The 15,763-nt window shown below is 42.1% G+C and overlaps 1 protein-coding gene across 4 annotated transcripts in view; it reads right to left on the reverse strand.

Moving 5' to 3' along the window:
- The window catches only part of RALYL (RALY RNA binding protein like), a 264,584-nt gene that overhangs the window by 59,954 nt on the left and 188,867 nt on the right, over positions 1-15,763 (reverse strand). Inside the window, exon 1 of one of the 4 annotated variants that reach the window (XM_081919859.1) lies at positions 13,161-13,409. The exons of the other annotated variants lie outside the window; for them this stretch is intronic. Within the exon in view, the coding sequence (XP_081775985.1) occupies positions 13,161-13,197 (37 nt within the window). The 5' untranslated portion in view covers positions 13,198-13,409. Of the gene's footprint in view, positions 1-13,160; positions 13,410-15,763 lie in introns of those variants that run through there. 4 annotated transcript variants of the gene reach the window in all.

Here is a 15,763-nt window from a genome sequence, read left to right on the forward strand (position 1 = left end):
TTTGGTATGATGAAGGAGCAGGTTTGGGCCTATGTTTGGATACCATTGGACACCATTTTGAATCAAAATGGCTGACTGTACCATTCCAAACTGTGCTGATTTGGTCACCTCTGAAGATACTGTCACCCAATTTGGTGTGACAGTTCCTGAGAGGGAGCAGCAAGTTTTGGATGCTGTCAGCTGCCATTTTGAATACGATGGTGGACCGAATCATTCCATATTGCACTGATTTTAACCAAAAGCATCAGAAAATAATAGTGTTGTGCACAGGATTCAGCATAAGCTCAAATCCTGAATTCAATCAGGCCCATCCATGCTTTAACCAAATTGGATTCAGACAGCCCCAAATTGCCTTGTGCCAGGCTGCCTGGAATGATCTGGAGTTGTCAGGGGGTGAGGTGTTGGGTGGGTAGGAGGATAGGTAGGTAGCCTCTGCAAAGAGAACTGTTTGCAAGAGGGCTTTCAAACAGCCCCACTTTGGCTGCATGTGCCTGTTTCCTGCAGGGGAATCCACACATGCAATAAAACTGCTTAGGAAAAATGCTAGGGGTGCAGGCCACAGCAGAATTGAAAACAAGGTGGCCAAGGCCACTGAGGTTTCAAGATAGGAATAGTAGATCTAATCTGGGGACCTGCTGGGTAGAGAGGAAGAGAGAAGAACTGGCTACTGCTCCAATGCTGGGCCAAAGCTGGGGGTTGGTAGACTTCTCACCATCTGTTATGGCCATGGCGATGGTGACAGCTGATGTAGGAGTTGGGGGTTCTATTTGGAAAGAGGAATGATCTGGGTCCAGCTCAAGCAGTCACTTTCCACAATAATAGCAGCAGTCAAGTAAGTGGAAGCCATGGAGCGGGAAGAGGTGGCAGCATCAGTGATGGTGGCAGGAATGGTTGGGGACTGAACTGCACAAGCAAATCATATTAAAATTGTTTACAACAGCAGCAAGCTGAAAAGTGTACACTTTTTATTTCTTTTCTGGCTGTGGCCTTAATTATTTCTGGTGGGCTCCTGAATGGTGCCCCCCTCCCTCCCTCCCTCCTACCCTACCCACAAACATACCCACCCACACACACCCACACCCACACAATCCCTCAGATTGTACAAAATCAGAAAGCTACACAAGCAAACCACATTAAAAAATTCTACACCAGATATTGCACAGCAATCTAAAAAGTGTGTGCCAAGAATTTCCAATTGCTTTAATTTCTTCCTTGTTGATCCTGGCACACACCTGAGCAGAGGAGTGACGCCTTACATTCCCCTGACTCTTTTGATCCCTCAGATTTGCATAAAACCAGAAAATTGCAAAAGTGTGTGGTAAGAATTTACAATTGCCTGACTAAGTGCTTTTGTGCATTTTCTGGATGATGATGATGATGATAATAAAAATAATAATGTGCACACAGTTATCTGTGCACATGCGCTGTCAGCACTTCATCAGCAAAACAGAACTAAGAAATTAGAAGGCAGGGACAAGTGCAAAAGGGAGCATATACCAGTATGAATGGGAAAGACCAAAGTTGTTCCTCGTATACAAATGCGTGCAGGTGTGGACTATTCTGGCCTAATTCAAATGGGGGAAAGTGGATTCAAAGCTAAGTAAAATGCTTAAATGTGGACAGTTAGACTTACAAAACAGGGCACCGAACACATTATGAGCCTAGGAATATGAACTGATCTTACAGTCAAATTATGTTCTTGCAGGCAAACCTACCAGGACCCTGAGATCATCTTCTGAGGCCCTCCTTCGTGTGCCTCTTCCTAGAGAGGTCTGGAGGGTGGCAACATGAGAATGGGCCTTCTCTGCAGTGGCTTCCCGTCTGTGGAATGCTCTCCCCAGGGAAGCTCACCTGGCACCTTCATTATACAGCTTTAGGAGTCAGGCAAAAACATTCCTTTTTAACCAGGCCTTTGGCTGACCTGATCAACATCCTATACCCTTTTAAAATGTGGCTCTTTTGGGGGGGGGGGTATGATTGGTTTATTGTTTTTACTTTACTTTATTTTAAATTAATTTTATTTTAATTTAATTTCATATATTGTGATCTTTTTTGTGAACTGCTCTGAGACCTCCGGGTATAGGGCGGCATATAAATTCAATTAATAATAATAATAATAATTGTAGGGATATCGCGGAGTGAGGAGTGGGGTGCGGAGGGAGCACACTCCCCACCAGCAGGCAGCCACAGTCTGCCTGCACGCGGGACCCTGGGGTGCAGGGCAAAACCCCCCCTCAGATGAAGGAAAATGCCTTTCCTTCAACAACAACAACAACACCACCACCAACAACAATAATAATAAATATTCATGGACAATCAATGGCTACTAGCCATGATGGCTATGTTCTCTCTCAGAGGCAGGATACCTATGAATAATAGCTGCTTGGAATCGCTGGTGCACAGAGTGCTATTGTATTGATGTCCTGCTTGCAGACTTCTCAAATGTATCTCTTTGGCCACTGTGAGAACAGGATGCTGGAGCAGATGAGCCACTGCTCTGATCCAGTAGGCTTTTCTTATATTCTGGTTACCCCATGCTTCTCCACTTGTGGAGAAAGCACTTTGTTATAGTTAAATAACTGGGAGTCAGGCTCCCTTTTGATCTACTGCAAATCACCCAGAGGTCTACCAGTAGATCCTGATCTACAATCTGACACTCGTGATCTACATGATGCTAGTAACACCCAGTACGTGCGCACATTCACAGCCATATAAGCTGTGTAACATCTCAGAGAGAGAGAGAGAGAGAGAGAATTTAATAATAATAGATTCTATAAGATACATTTTACAATTCCTGTTTTCATTATTAGTTGCCCAGTTCTTCCAAGCATTTAGGAAACAGGCGGGAACATGGGGAGGCCAGGATGTGACCTTGCAGGCAGGGAAAATCACTGATGTAGGAGAGCAGGATGTGGCAGAGACAAATAAAAAGTATAAAGTGCTTATGTGTGAGGGAGATAATATTACCCAGTGCTTGTGATGAGAAATCTCTGTCCAAACTCATTTACAACTCTGTCAGTTTAAGCCTTTGGGACACTGTCTGAGGAATACAGACACCATTAATCCTAAAGTTACATTTGTTTGCGGGTAAGGTAGTTACGTTATCATTCTCAAATTGTCAACAGAGCTCAACAGCACTTGAATGCCTGCTTTGCACCACCACTGCAGGCTATAAGTGCAATTATCTTTTCCTACAAAGGTTGCAATTATCCATTTTTTAAAAAAAGCGAACACAAAAAAAGCAATAGAAACCATCTGAGAAGCAAGCCAGTAACCATCTCTGGAGGAAAAGAAATGAAGGTGAATGAGATTATTGTTTTTCCCTTCAATTTAAGAGTTTCAATTTCCCTTGCATGACAGGGTCTTTTGAAGATTATCATCTCTGGGAAATTATTTTTTTAAGAGTTTGCACATAGCTATGAGCCACAAAATTAAAAGACATTGTATATTGTAACCACCCAAAGGGCTGCTGTTTTATGCTACAGAAACGGTCTCCTGATGAGTAACTTCTACGCAGAGCCTTGTATATATCTGGGTCGTGCTCAGAATTTTATCTAGTGCTACCAGCCTTGCAATACTCTTGTTCCAAGGTGTGGTCGTCTGTAGAAGGATTACTTGGACAAGTTGTTGTTGTTTTAAACCCACAATCTGGGAAAAGGGATCTTCTCAATTTCCCCTAGATGGCCTGTTTAGGATCAGCAATATGCAGACTATTTAGGGTGAATGGATTTTGAGCATGCAATATCACTAGTTATTATATTGTGCATGTATTTTAGAGCCACTTTGGTGGTTTTTAATGTGTGTTTACATATGCATTTTCACATGCATATAACATTCAGGTTTTTGGAGGCCATTTGGTGCCCGTTATCACATATTGTTGGAGGGAATTCCAGAGTTTAACTATGCACTGTGTGAAGAAATCCTTCGTTTTGTCTTCCCTGAATGTTCTAGAATTCAGCTTAATTCTCTGACCCTTCGTTTTAGTATCATTTCCCCAATTTCTGCTTTTGTCTTAACTGAAAAGCCTCAAACATTGTAAGCTTTTCTCCTAGGGGAGTTTTTCAGGCTCTTTGATCATTTTAGTTGCCCTTTCCTGCACCTTTTCAAGCTCTACAAATGACCTTTTTGAGATGTATAAGGTTCAAATTGTCCCTGCTCCCCATCTCTAACCTTTATTATGTAGCCTGAATACAGATAGGCTCTTAATCAGTACTAAAATGTGCCCATTAATACTAGATTGGGCCAATTTGTTCAGGAGTAGATCTTGTTCCGCGAGAGCAAAAGTAGAGAGTGACTCAAGAAAGGCAGCACAGATTTCTCCTCACTCCTGCAAGGTGGCAATGTACAAAATGTTGTCCACTGTATCCAAGCATCCTCCACAGATGCCTGACCTTCTTTTCCTCAGAGTTGTTCATGAAAGCAGATTCTGCAATTGACTTAGACAGTGGAACTGTAGTGGCAGGTTACATCTAATCAATGAGCATTTTATTTTTCTGTCAGCCACGACTCTTTCTTTCTCAAGTGTCACTTGTGTTGGAAATGTTATTAAAATACAGGAAATTATTCAAAGCACACTAAAAAGAACTGCTTCAGCTATCTATTCTGTTGGGGTTTTTAGATACAAAGCCTAGTTATTTTCAGTCACGCAGGTGTCAGTTTGTTAAAGGCAATTGTTTTGGAAAAGCCAATTATTCTGAGCGCTGTATATAAATTTCAATCCTCACTTCCAATTTGCATACAGCTGCAGCAATTCGTACTTGCATTAGTTAAAATTTAAGGTTACTTCTCTGATGGCAGCCAGAGAAGTTTTAAGCCAGCTTGTGTGAGCTGTTTATGAATCAGATTATTAGGTTTTCCAAACAGCTAATGTTTATCAGCATAATAGAGACATAAACAGCAGTTCTGATGAGCTTCACAAATGGTTGGGTCTGACCTTTTGTTCTCTTTTAAACCAGAATTCACTTTTGTATTTCAAGAAGAAGCATAAAGATTAGGCTAGTAACAAAACTGCACTAAATAAGAATTTATATTTTAGGACAGTTGCGGAAATATATTATTTTGTGCATGAACACCAGCAATTCCTGGGAGAGGGGTGCCATGTATTTGATTTGTCCACCTGGCTCCTTCCAGATGTTATGGATCACAAGACTCACTATTCCAAAACACCTGGAGGAGATCAGGTTGTTGAGGGTTTAAAGCACACACCAAACAAATTTATCTTTCGCACAAGATGCATTTCAGCCTTATCAAACTTTTTGTAAGTTGCTGGACATACAAAGCTGGCTCATACATAGTGAGTATGATGTAGTGGCTAGACTAGGAAGATGTGGGTTCAAATTCCTGCTTGGCCACAAAGTTCACTGGGTCACTGCCTAACCTACTTCACAGGAGGGTGGACCATGCTGCAGGCCACCCAGAGCTACTTGGACAAAGGGTAGGATCAAAATTAGATAGCTAGATCCGTGGCTTGACTACTTAGCTATCTACCTCAGCTTTGCTGTCTCTGCCCATCACTCTCCAAGCTCTGCTTCAAGTAGCTTTTCTTTGCCAGGGAGAAAAGAATGTAAGAAGATTCCTGATAGGTCCTCACACCAAAGGCTTATCTACCATCCTGTTCTTGCAGTGGCTAAGCACCAGAGCCCGTGTGGGGTCCACGAGCCAAATGTAAGTGCAATAGCCCCCTCCAGCTGCCCTTCCCCAGAAACTACAGTAGTATTCAGAGGCATCCTATCTCTGATTCTGGAGGTAATCTACCACCCATAGAATTAAGGAATAAGGTGCCTCTGAGCACATGCTTGGTCCAGGAGGAGAGAGGGAGAGCATTCCATTGTGCAAGGAAGCATCTTTGCTCTGATAGAAGGACAGACTTCATGCTGCATTGGATTCCACTCTGGTCTCCCACCCTCAGGCTTTCTTCATCTCAGCAGTCCGATTTAGAATTGAAGGAGCTTCCTTGTTCTTGCTATTGATTCACTGCAAATCACCCAGATATCTGCCAGTAGATTCCAATATATTTTCTGCCCACCCTCTGAACAGCATCAGAGAATGGTATCAGATAATGCCTAAAGGAAGCGTGCATGAGTTGTGCTGAAACCTGACAGCCACTGTTTAAAACCATATAATGGTCTGATGTGCCACAAAGTTAAGGGCACAGTAAATCAGGAAAATAAATGCTGAAGCTATTCTTCCTAATTAGTGAATGTCTTCACTGTGCTCCAGTTTGGGGTGGTTAAAATGTCACCTTGTTTACTGAAATAAACCAACAATTAAACTTAATGCAATACAACAGAGGAACCATGACTACTTCAGGTATTTGTGTGACACATGGGAGCACTTAGCACCTCAACTCAGTGCTAGTGTAAAGAGGAAATCATAGCTTACCACCTTCGGGGAATTTCTTTGAAATGTGGAGAATGTGGAGAAAACCTGGCAGCAGTGAATTGCAATTCACATTGAGCATCAGAGCTTGTAAGAGGAATAAGAAGTTCATTGTTTTGAATCACAGCAAAGCTCAAGGTCAAACAGGACAGAAGGTCCTGTTTTCAGTATTAACGGGAACTGGCTAAATTGCTGGTCCGTTCTTCCAAGCTGCCTGTCCTACAGGGAAGGTGGAAACCAAGGGAAGTACCGAAATACATGAGGTTGCAGCCCTACAACAAATGAGCCCGCTTAAGGATCTGATGGGAAAACAATCTGACTGTTCAAGGCTGAAGCTTCAGACACAAAGCCTTCTTTTGTAAGATGAACACACTTCATGGGTGTATAAAAAGCAGGGAGGAAATAAAATTTGAGTTTCAAGGTCATTTCAAAGGACAATGGAAATAAAACCCAATCTGGACCACAATGCTACCTTGACCACACAATGATATACAAGTATGTGTGCTAGACCCGATTTTAAGTCTTCCAGTAGTTATCTCCCATTATACTGACTTGTCATGGCTTTGAAACAGCATTAGCATCAAGATTCATTTCCTCCTACAATACCTTGAAGGGTATTTCTTCAGCAATTTTTTATACCTGTGACTTGGATGATGCTTTCCTTAAAATGGTCTGTATTGCAAATACAAAATCTACATAGGCTAGAATTCACATTTAATTTCTCTTTTACATTCTCTTGTGCTCTGGTGCAGTTAGATAATTTTAAACTCTGGACTTAGGGCTTATCCTAACCTTCATTTGCCCCAGTTCCCCAGGGAAAACCCACAGTTTAGTGCTGAATCTCAACCAATGGCAATTGGGGTTTCCAGAAAGTGTTGATGGGTCCTAAGTTTCTCATTTTATGAAGCTTTCTCTTTATATGGTAATGTATATTATTCAGTGGAGCCAGACAACAGCATGCATGATCCCCCTGCAAAGCAAAGGAGGCTCCTTAATGATCCTAAAGATGGTCCAGTGGTGCTATAGCAATGACCAATAATAGCAGAAAAGGAAGTGAGTCACCATCAATCAACGCTCTGGCTGCCAGCCATTTTAATTTTAAAACACTTCTGACCCCTGGAAAAGGTGGCGGTGAGTTGAGCCAATCAGAGGACAATTTTGGGTTCTAGGGACCAATGAGAGAAATGAAGAGGATCATCTTCACTATGATGCACTCAGTGACCTCAGAACTCCATTTGATTGGCTGAGCACACTGCCACTCTCACCCTGGGATCAGAAATGCTTCAAATTAAAATGACAAGCAAACTGCAGGCTTGGAGGAGCTGGTCATGTGACACTTTACTAGGCACTAGGCAACCTGTCATTTTGCTACCCACCCAAGGGAAGAGAAAATGGGTGATTCTGCCACTGAGAGGACCATGAAAGATTAAGAAGAAATCACAGGGGGCAGCAGTAGGAAGAGAAGAAAAGTGGGTGATCTGTGTGAGGGTCTGTGAATGTATAGTGGTACCTTGGGTTACATACGCTTCAGGTTACATATGCTTCAGGTTACAGACTCCGCTAACCCAGAAATAGTACCTTGGGTTAAGAACTTTGCTTCAGGATGAGAACAGAAATCGTGTTCCAGCGGCGCAGCAGCAGCAGGAGGCCCCATTAGCTAAAGTGGTGCTTCAGGTTAAGAACAGTTTCAGGTTAAGTACGGACCTCTGGAACGAATTAAGTACTTAACCCGAGGTACCACTGTATATTATTTGGTGGCTCCCCAAACCTGGGAGTACCTCCAGTAAGATGAGGCAATGCTATGACAGACTGGAATTTTAACACAAAAGGGTTTCATTATGACTAAGGTTATCCTTATCTGGTGCCAACATGTCAATGCTTTGTCACCGTTTATTTATTTCAGCACCCATACCTGGCATACGATGTCCTTCCAAGACATATGCATCTCCCAGGGCAACTTGCAACAATAAGAACATTAAACAATCAAGGACAATAAATAAAGCAAAACAACAGTATACAAAAATTGGAGACAGGCTCAGCTCAGCAGATTGAAAAAAATAGCATGCCTATTGGTATACGTAGCTTGTATCTCAGAATGTGGTGGCCTGTTCCCCTATCCTGTAACATTTTGGCAGGTTATCCACTTCTGTCTGAAGAAAAGGAAATAGAGTTTTGCAAAATTTGGACATGATGCACATATTACTAGTGGATGTTTCATAGTTGCATGGTATCCACCAGGCAGCACAGATCTCTGATGGGCTCAGTGATGTGCTTTAGCCCTTCTCCGTCCCTGAGTTGCTCTCCAGAAAATGAGACTATAATGCAGTACAGTGGTACCTCAGGTTACATACGCTTCAGGTTACATACACTTCAGGTTACACACTCTGCTAACCCAGAAATAGTGTTTCAGGTTAAGAACTTTGCTTCAGGATGAGAACAGAAATCGTGTTCTGGCGGTATGGTAGCAGCAGGAGGCCCCATTAGCTAAAGTGGTGATTCAGGTTAAGAACAGTTTCAGGTTAAGTACGGACCTCCGGAACGAATTAAGTACTTAACCTGAGGTACCACTGTAATTCTGAATGACAATAATGAACCTTGCTAATGGCCTTTCCTTATATAAATATGGTGGCCACCTCACAGGGCCCTTTCATCAGCTAAAACCACCTGAAATATTACAGACTTCACACAACAGGTATGGTTGACTTTGAATTTGGAACATCTGCTTCCTACATTTTATCTTTCCCACTTCAGTTCCAACAGCCTGCCTGCTCCAGTGAAGCTGCTCCAGCCTCAGCCTATCTCTGTTTGAGCCTCTAGCTTTCATCTCTCTTCCTCCGAACTGCCTTTGAAATTTACTTTTGGAGTACAGCGTCTGCCAGAATGCATTTCTGATTGAGTTTAGGCTTGCCAGCCCTGATTCTGCCAAAGTTGCCTAACCCTCACAATCCTGAGTCCTGCCAGCATAGTATTTAGTAGTTGTGAGAAAGAAAAAGGTATCTGTGATATGTAATGCTCCCTTAACAGTGATCTCAAAACTCTCTTTCTCCATTCTGCTTTCAGTGCCTAAGTCCTCATTCTGACCTATCTAAACCTCCAACCAGTTTCCATACATTTTCAGTGTAGTTGCTGCAGAACAGCTGTGCCATGCCAGCTTAAAGGCATGGATCAACAGTAAAATAGGAGCACAGCAAATTCCACGGAGGTATCAAAAAGTAGACACCACTGCTGGGAATGTGGAAAAGGTTAATGGCTTTCAAGAAGTGCCATATTTTCCTCTCAAAGGTCCTTTTGTTGTTGTTGCATAGAGCAGAAAATCTCTCTCTTTTTCCTCTCTCCTTCAGATGCCTGCACACTTTCTGCTACCTGGAGAAGCTTTTATGGGAGGGAAGCATAAATAATTTTTTTAAAAGCAAATCAAACCCAGTATTTAACATCAGACAAAAAACAAACAAAGCGCAGTTGCCTTATTTGCTACTGACTATGAATGCCTTTTCCAAGTTATAAATAAATACCTTTGTAATACTTTTGTTTCTTAACTCCCCTCCTCTCTGATAAGCATAGGAGCTTAAAAGCAGCTTTCAAAAAATAAGTGCAGAACCACCCGTTTTACAAAACCCACAAAAAAAAAAACACCCCAGGCTAAAATTATTATTATTTATAGCAATGCCAACAGAAGTTATTTAGGGCTGCATTTATGACAAGCAATGCTTCCCAAAGAACCTTGAAAGCAGGTATGCTTTTTCCTTCCTTCTGAAAACCTACCCTAGTGGGGAGTTGCAGCAGAAAACACTGAATGCCAGACACCTGTAAGACCTGAGAGATGTGTTTAACCTTTAGAACCGAAGCTTCTTATTCTGCCCCTGCTCCCGTATGTTAGATCTGGAAACCTTCAGCACTGGGTATCTGGATAAGTAGGCAAAGGCACATGTCCCTTTACTCTGTACCTGGTGTGCCTCCACCACTGGTTTGGAAAGCGGTGTGCACAGCACGTCAATCACAATCCACATCTAGTCCTTGGAATATACTGCATTAGATCTGCTTCCCCACAAACTGAGAAAAGGAATGACTTCGCTGTGTTTTAAGCTGTGTTTAAGCAGCCACAACCTCACAGATAACCATTACTCCTTCTCCCTTGAACTAGAATTAGTACATTCCTGATACGCAGTATTGTGGAGCAGCAAAGTCACCCCAATAAGTTCCAGCCGTAGTTTGTGAGTGTCCCTCTGTATGTAAAAATATGTGTTAAATAACCAACCTAAAGTCTAGGGAACTGCTGCAATTAAACCCAACATACTGTAGCTAGAGCTAGAGGAGGGTGCATAGCCATTAAGTATCTATTATTCCTTCTTCTCTTGCTCTCCCCAACTCCAGTGCCTTTTACGCACCACTCTTTCAATTTTGGACCCTGCAAATTTCCTGGAGGAAGAGAAGCCCACAGTAGCATAGAGCTTAGTTCCTTTTATTTATTTGTTCTTCGTTACATTTTTATCTGTCCCCTCCTCAAAGGAGCTTATAATCATAGAATTGAAGAATTGGAAGGGACCCTGAGGGTCATCTACTGTAGTCCAACGCACTGCAATGCAAGAATCTCAACTAAAAAAATCCATGGCAGATGACCATCCAACCTCTGCTTAAAAACCTCCAAGGAAGGAGATTCCACAACCTCCTGAGGGAGTCTACTCCACTGTTGGACAGCTCTTAGGGCTGCGTACATTCCACTGCCACCAGCATTTTCAGTTCATTGGGTTAATGAACAGTGAATGGCAAGAGGTTGCCCAGTGAGCTTTGTGGTGGAGTGTGGTCCTGTATGCAATGTAATTAGAAACTATGAGTCCTCCTACACAACATTTCCTAGAATCACTAGAGTAGTTTGAGGGCTGATGCCTTCACATGAGTGAACTAATTTGATCTCCTGTGTTTTCCCAGTCCAAGTCCAACACTCTAAGCACAGCTCCACAAACAAGGAATAAATCACTGCTGTGCTTCAGCCTGTTACCAAAATGCCTTTAAAATAACATGTGTTTAATTTCAAATACTCCCTCACACCCCACAATGTCTTCCAGCAGATCTTGGAAATAGTTACAACCATTATTGTTGGTTGTGTTTATAACACCGGAATGGACCCAGCTTCCAAATGTTCATTTTTCTTCCACTTAGGATTTCTGTTTTCTTCTATGTACTATGCAGCATGCAGGATAAATTAATCCCTTCTGTAATAACCACTTTCCAATTGGCATAATAGCCAGTTATGCAACACTAAAGTTTATTGATGCAATGTAATTAGAAACTATTAGTCCTCCTACACAACCATTCCTAGAGCCACTAGAGTAGTTTTAGGACTGTTGCCTTCAAATGGGGTGGGACTAATTTTTTTCTCCAGAGTGATAAATCAGCTCTTGCCTTTCTCACACACACTTAAAAACAGTTTCAATTACTAAAAAGCAAAAAGGAGGAATGACGCAAAGGGGTAACATTCACTTAAATGGGTGGCAGGGGGCAGAACAAGTCAATTCTGTTGCCATTCTTGGGGTGGGAGGAACTCAACAACAACAAGGATAAAATGACAGCTGAATTGTGTACAACTCTTAATTCACAGCGGGTGCATCTCTTTTTTCTACTCTCTCCCAAATATGGTGTAAAGAGGAAGAAAGCAAATTAAATCTCATCCTCTCAGACATTCCCAAACCGAAGTTGCTTTAGGAACCCCTAACACTTTGGATTTGTTTAAAAAAAAAGTCAAGGACTTAAAGCTGAGGTGTGATTGTGTATATGGAAATTGCAGGGATTCACAAAGAATAGGTCATAGCAAAATTCTTATTAATAGTATATTTATGTTTGCTTGTGTTTTATCCCCCCCTTTTGTCTTCCATCTGTTTTACAAGATAATTCCCGCTTTAGTCCCACCTTTCTGTGTGTGTGCAAGAGACTGAAAGGACAATTCTCTTGAAGTCGGAGGCAGAACTTCTATTGATTTTGTTGCTGTTGATGATTACTGCCTTTGATCTTAACTACACTACTGCGGGCTTGACAGCTTGAACCCTACAAGTTTGTTCATTTAACTCAAATGTGCAAACCTGGCTAGACTAGGAGCACACCAAAGCAGATGCTGTATTTGTTTGAAGAAAACAGAAATAACATCTCATTCATCCTGGAGTTGATTTTGCCTGCTTTGTGTGTGTGTGTGTGTGTGTGTGTGTGTGTGTGTCTGTGTGTATAAAGTTTACATTCTTCTATTTTCTCTGTCTCCTTTTATGCTTTATCGGCTGCTTCCTTTAAAAAGTAGAGCTTCAAAAATGAGAACAGCCACACTCCTTACATGTCTATCTACCTAAAGTCACGTTATATAAAATAATGTAGTGATGCAAATGTTGTTCTTCCTCCCTGCACCCCCATTTTTAGGGTAACCCCCCCATCTATCCCATCATAATTATACGAATACAGGATGCTATGTTGCTGTGAACTAGCACTTGATCTCCATTTCCTTGTTGATTTTATAAAGCAGTCACTTGCTGGTGGTTTCCATAGTAACAAGTGAGCTTATTTTTTCCCTCATATTCTTATGATCGCCTCTTCCCCTAAAATACAGAGAGTGTAGCATGAAATCACTAAAAATCCCACCTGTGCTATTTTATCCACTGCAGAAAATAAGTAAGGCACAGTTTTCAATCAAATTAGGAGAAACGTACATCCTGAACGATCCTCCTCAATGAATTGATTTTTCTATATTTGATATACGCACAAACAAAAGCACACAGATGAAAGAATGAATTGCGACTACTTACACCTTTGGTTTCTGCGTTTGCTCTTGTACATAGTCATCCTGAAGAAAATCTGGCTATCCAAGAAACAATTCTCTCCGAGACGTAGACAAAAGACTCAAGGCTGTGCTTCTGCTCTGCAGTGAGGCAGTTGCTCACTGACAGAAGGTAACCAGCAGTCTCTCAGTGAAAAGCCGGGGTAATACCATTCTCGTCCAATCTTGGGGAGATATTGCTAGCTCCATTGCCTCAAATGCTGCCTGGGGGTAAGATGAACTCCACCCCCATTCCTGTTAACATTTAAGCACCTCTCCTGAAAACCCATTCACTCTGAGGAGCCACATTGCTTTAATGATATAATAGATATCATTTTCCTGAGTGACCTCAGAGTGTTCTTCCTTTGGAAATCACAACTGAGAAGGAAATAATGTGGAGTAAATAAGTGTACATGCAATTAAAAACTGACTATTTTGTGGAGTGGCAGCAGGAAAAAAGCTACTAAAAAGAAATAGTATCAATTAAGTACTTATTGTTACACGTACCACAATCACTTACCCTAAAGCAGGGCTTATTTTAACTTCTGCTGTATTGCTAATCATACATCGTTCAGGATGGAAGGAAATAAAATAAAAGCTAAGCCAAATCAATGGGGGTGGGAGCTTGGTTAGTAAAGAGCAAGGGTTGAGCAAAATAAGTTGAGAAAGCAAGTCTTTCTAATTCCCTAATGTCACTTCTGTCAATGTTGATTCCCTCTTGTATAGCTTTAAAACACATTTCTTTAGGGTTCATACCCTAAGTTCAAGCTATCTGCCCGTACAGCTGCTTTTCACTTCAGCTCTTTGCTCTGATTGTCTCTTAACTGGCTGTCATGGTGAGAGACCATATTCTGTGAGAACTACTAATAGTCATTATGTTCAGCTCTCGACAACAATGCTTTCTTACTGTTGCCAGAGCCTTTCCATATTGTCCACACACCTCCCATATCATCTGCTTGCAGCTGTCAGGACCTGGCAGCTAATGATGATGGGATCTGAATACCAGGACCAGCCTCCACCTTCCACACAAAATGGAGGGTGTTCTAGCACTTTGATGCACCAGAGAAATGTCGCTCCTAGATGTTGGAAGCCAAGCTTCCCTGCATCCAGATGAAATCCAAGCCAACATCATCAAACATTTTAGATCCCCTTTTCAGAAATCATCAGTGGTACCTCCACCCTTTTCGTTTTCCACGAAACTTCTTCACAGGAAACACTCCAACCCCCTCCAAACACCAATGCCCTCAGATCCCTAGCTGCAGTGGGCTTTTGAGAATGCTGTGACTGACAACCACTTCACCAAAGTCTCCCTTGAAGCTCCTTGCTGAATGCCCTTCTTTGCACCACAACATCCCACAGTCCTACTCAGCAGAAGCCCTACTGAAGCCTGGAAACGCCTGACCTCCCTGAGTCCTTGTATTTCTGCCTGATGGATGGCCTACTTTGGTCTGGGAATACCTGACTCTCCTCTGCTTTTCAGTTTAATCCATCCTAGAGGATTCCCCCTTCTCCATCCAACTCTGCAAATTACAGAAATGTAACAAGACTTCCTCCATTCTCCATCATTCAGAATACACTCTTGTCCTCATTCCACTTTTTCAACCCACCCTTCCCCTTCTAGGATAGCTTTCTTACTTGCTCTATAACAAGCCCCTTTTATCAGTTAGGTTCTGAAGTCTCAGCTCCATTCTGGCATCCTTGCAGAGACCCTCCACTACCTAGAACAGGGGTCCAAATTTACACATGGTAGCTCCAAATCAGGGAAGTGGCCTGCTCTCCACCAAGACCACAGTCAGGGGCTGCAGAGGGAAGAAGTTCTCCCAACACTGAACTAATCCACTTCCCTATTTGCCCACCAGTCCTGAGAGGATTACTCACCCAAACGCAGAATGAAGTTCAAACGTATGTCAGATACATACATCCCTAAGTAACATTAGTAGGCCCAGGGATTTCCTATGGTTGCAGGGGAATGGGCCATGGAATTATTTGTATGCACCGGGTCATAAAGGAAGGAAACACACACACACACTATTTGCATACAAATATGGCAGCAATTTGCCTCTGGAGGCTTCCCCTTCCAAAAGGGGTAGGCAGAAATGGGAATTTGGGCTATTCGCAGGCATGAACACGTGACCTTTATATATGACATTTGGAATGTGCAATCACAAGACTGCCTTTTTATGTGTGTGAAGTTACTAGGCCCACTAACATTTGAATTTCGATTCAGATAGGTAGCCGTGTTGGTCTGACGCAGTTCAAATATATAATTTTACCATCTGAAGAAGTATCTGAAGAATCTGGTATCTGAAGAAGTGTGCATGCACATGAAAACTTATACCAAGAACAAACTTAGTTGGTGGTCTCTAAGGTGCTACTGGACATTTTTTATACATTTAAATTTAGGTTGATCACAGAAAATGATGTTTAAAACTGCTTCATTCATTCTCTAATACTGGTGTGGACGTAGGCAGTTTCCATTCTGCACATGAACAGAATAATCTAAAACAGTAACCACCATATCTCTGGAACCTTTGGGCACGTAAGGTGAGTAATATTTGTCAGTACAATTAATCTTTTTGAACTATGTAACCG

The sequence above is a fragment of the Podarcis melisellensis genome (assembly GCF_964234715.1).
Source record: "Podarcis melisellensis genome assembly, chromosome: 7".
Classification (NCBI taxonomy): domain Eukaryota; kingdom Metazoa; phylum Chordata; class Lepidosauria; order Squamata; family Lacertidae; genus Podarcis; species Podarcis melisellensis.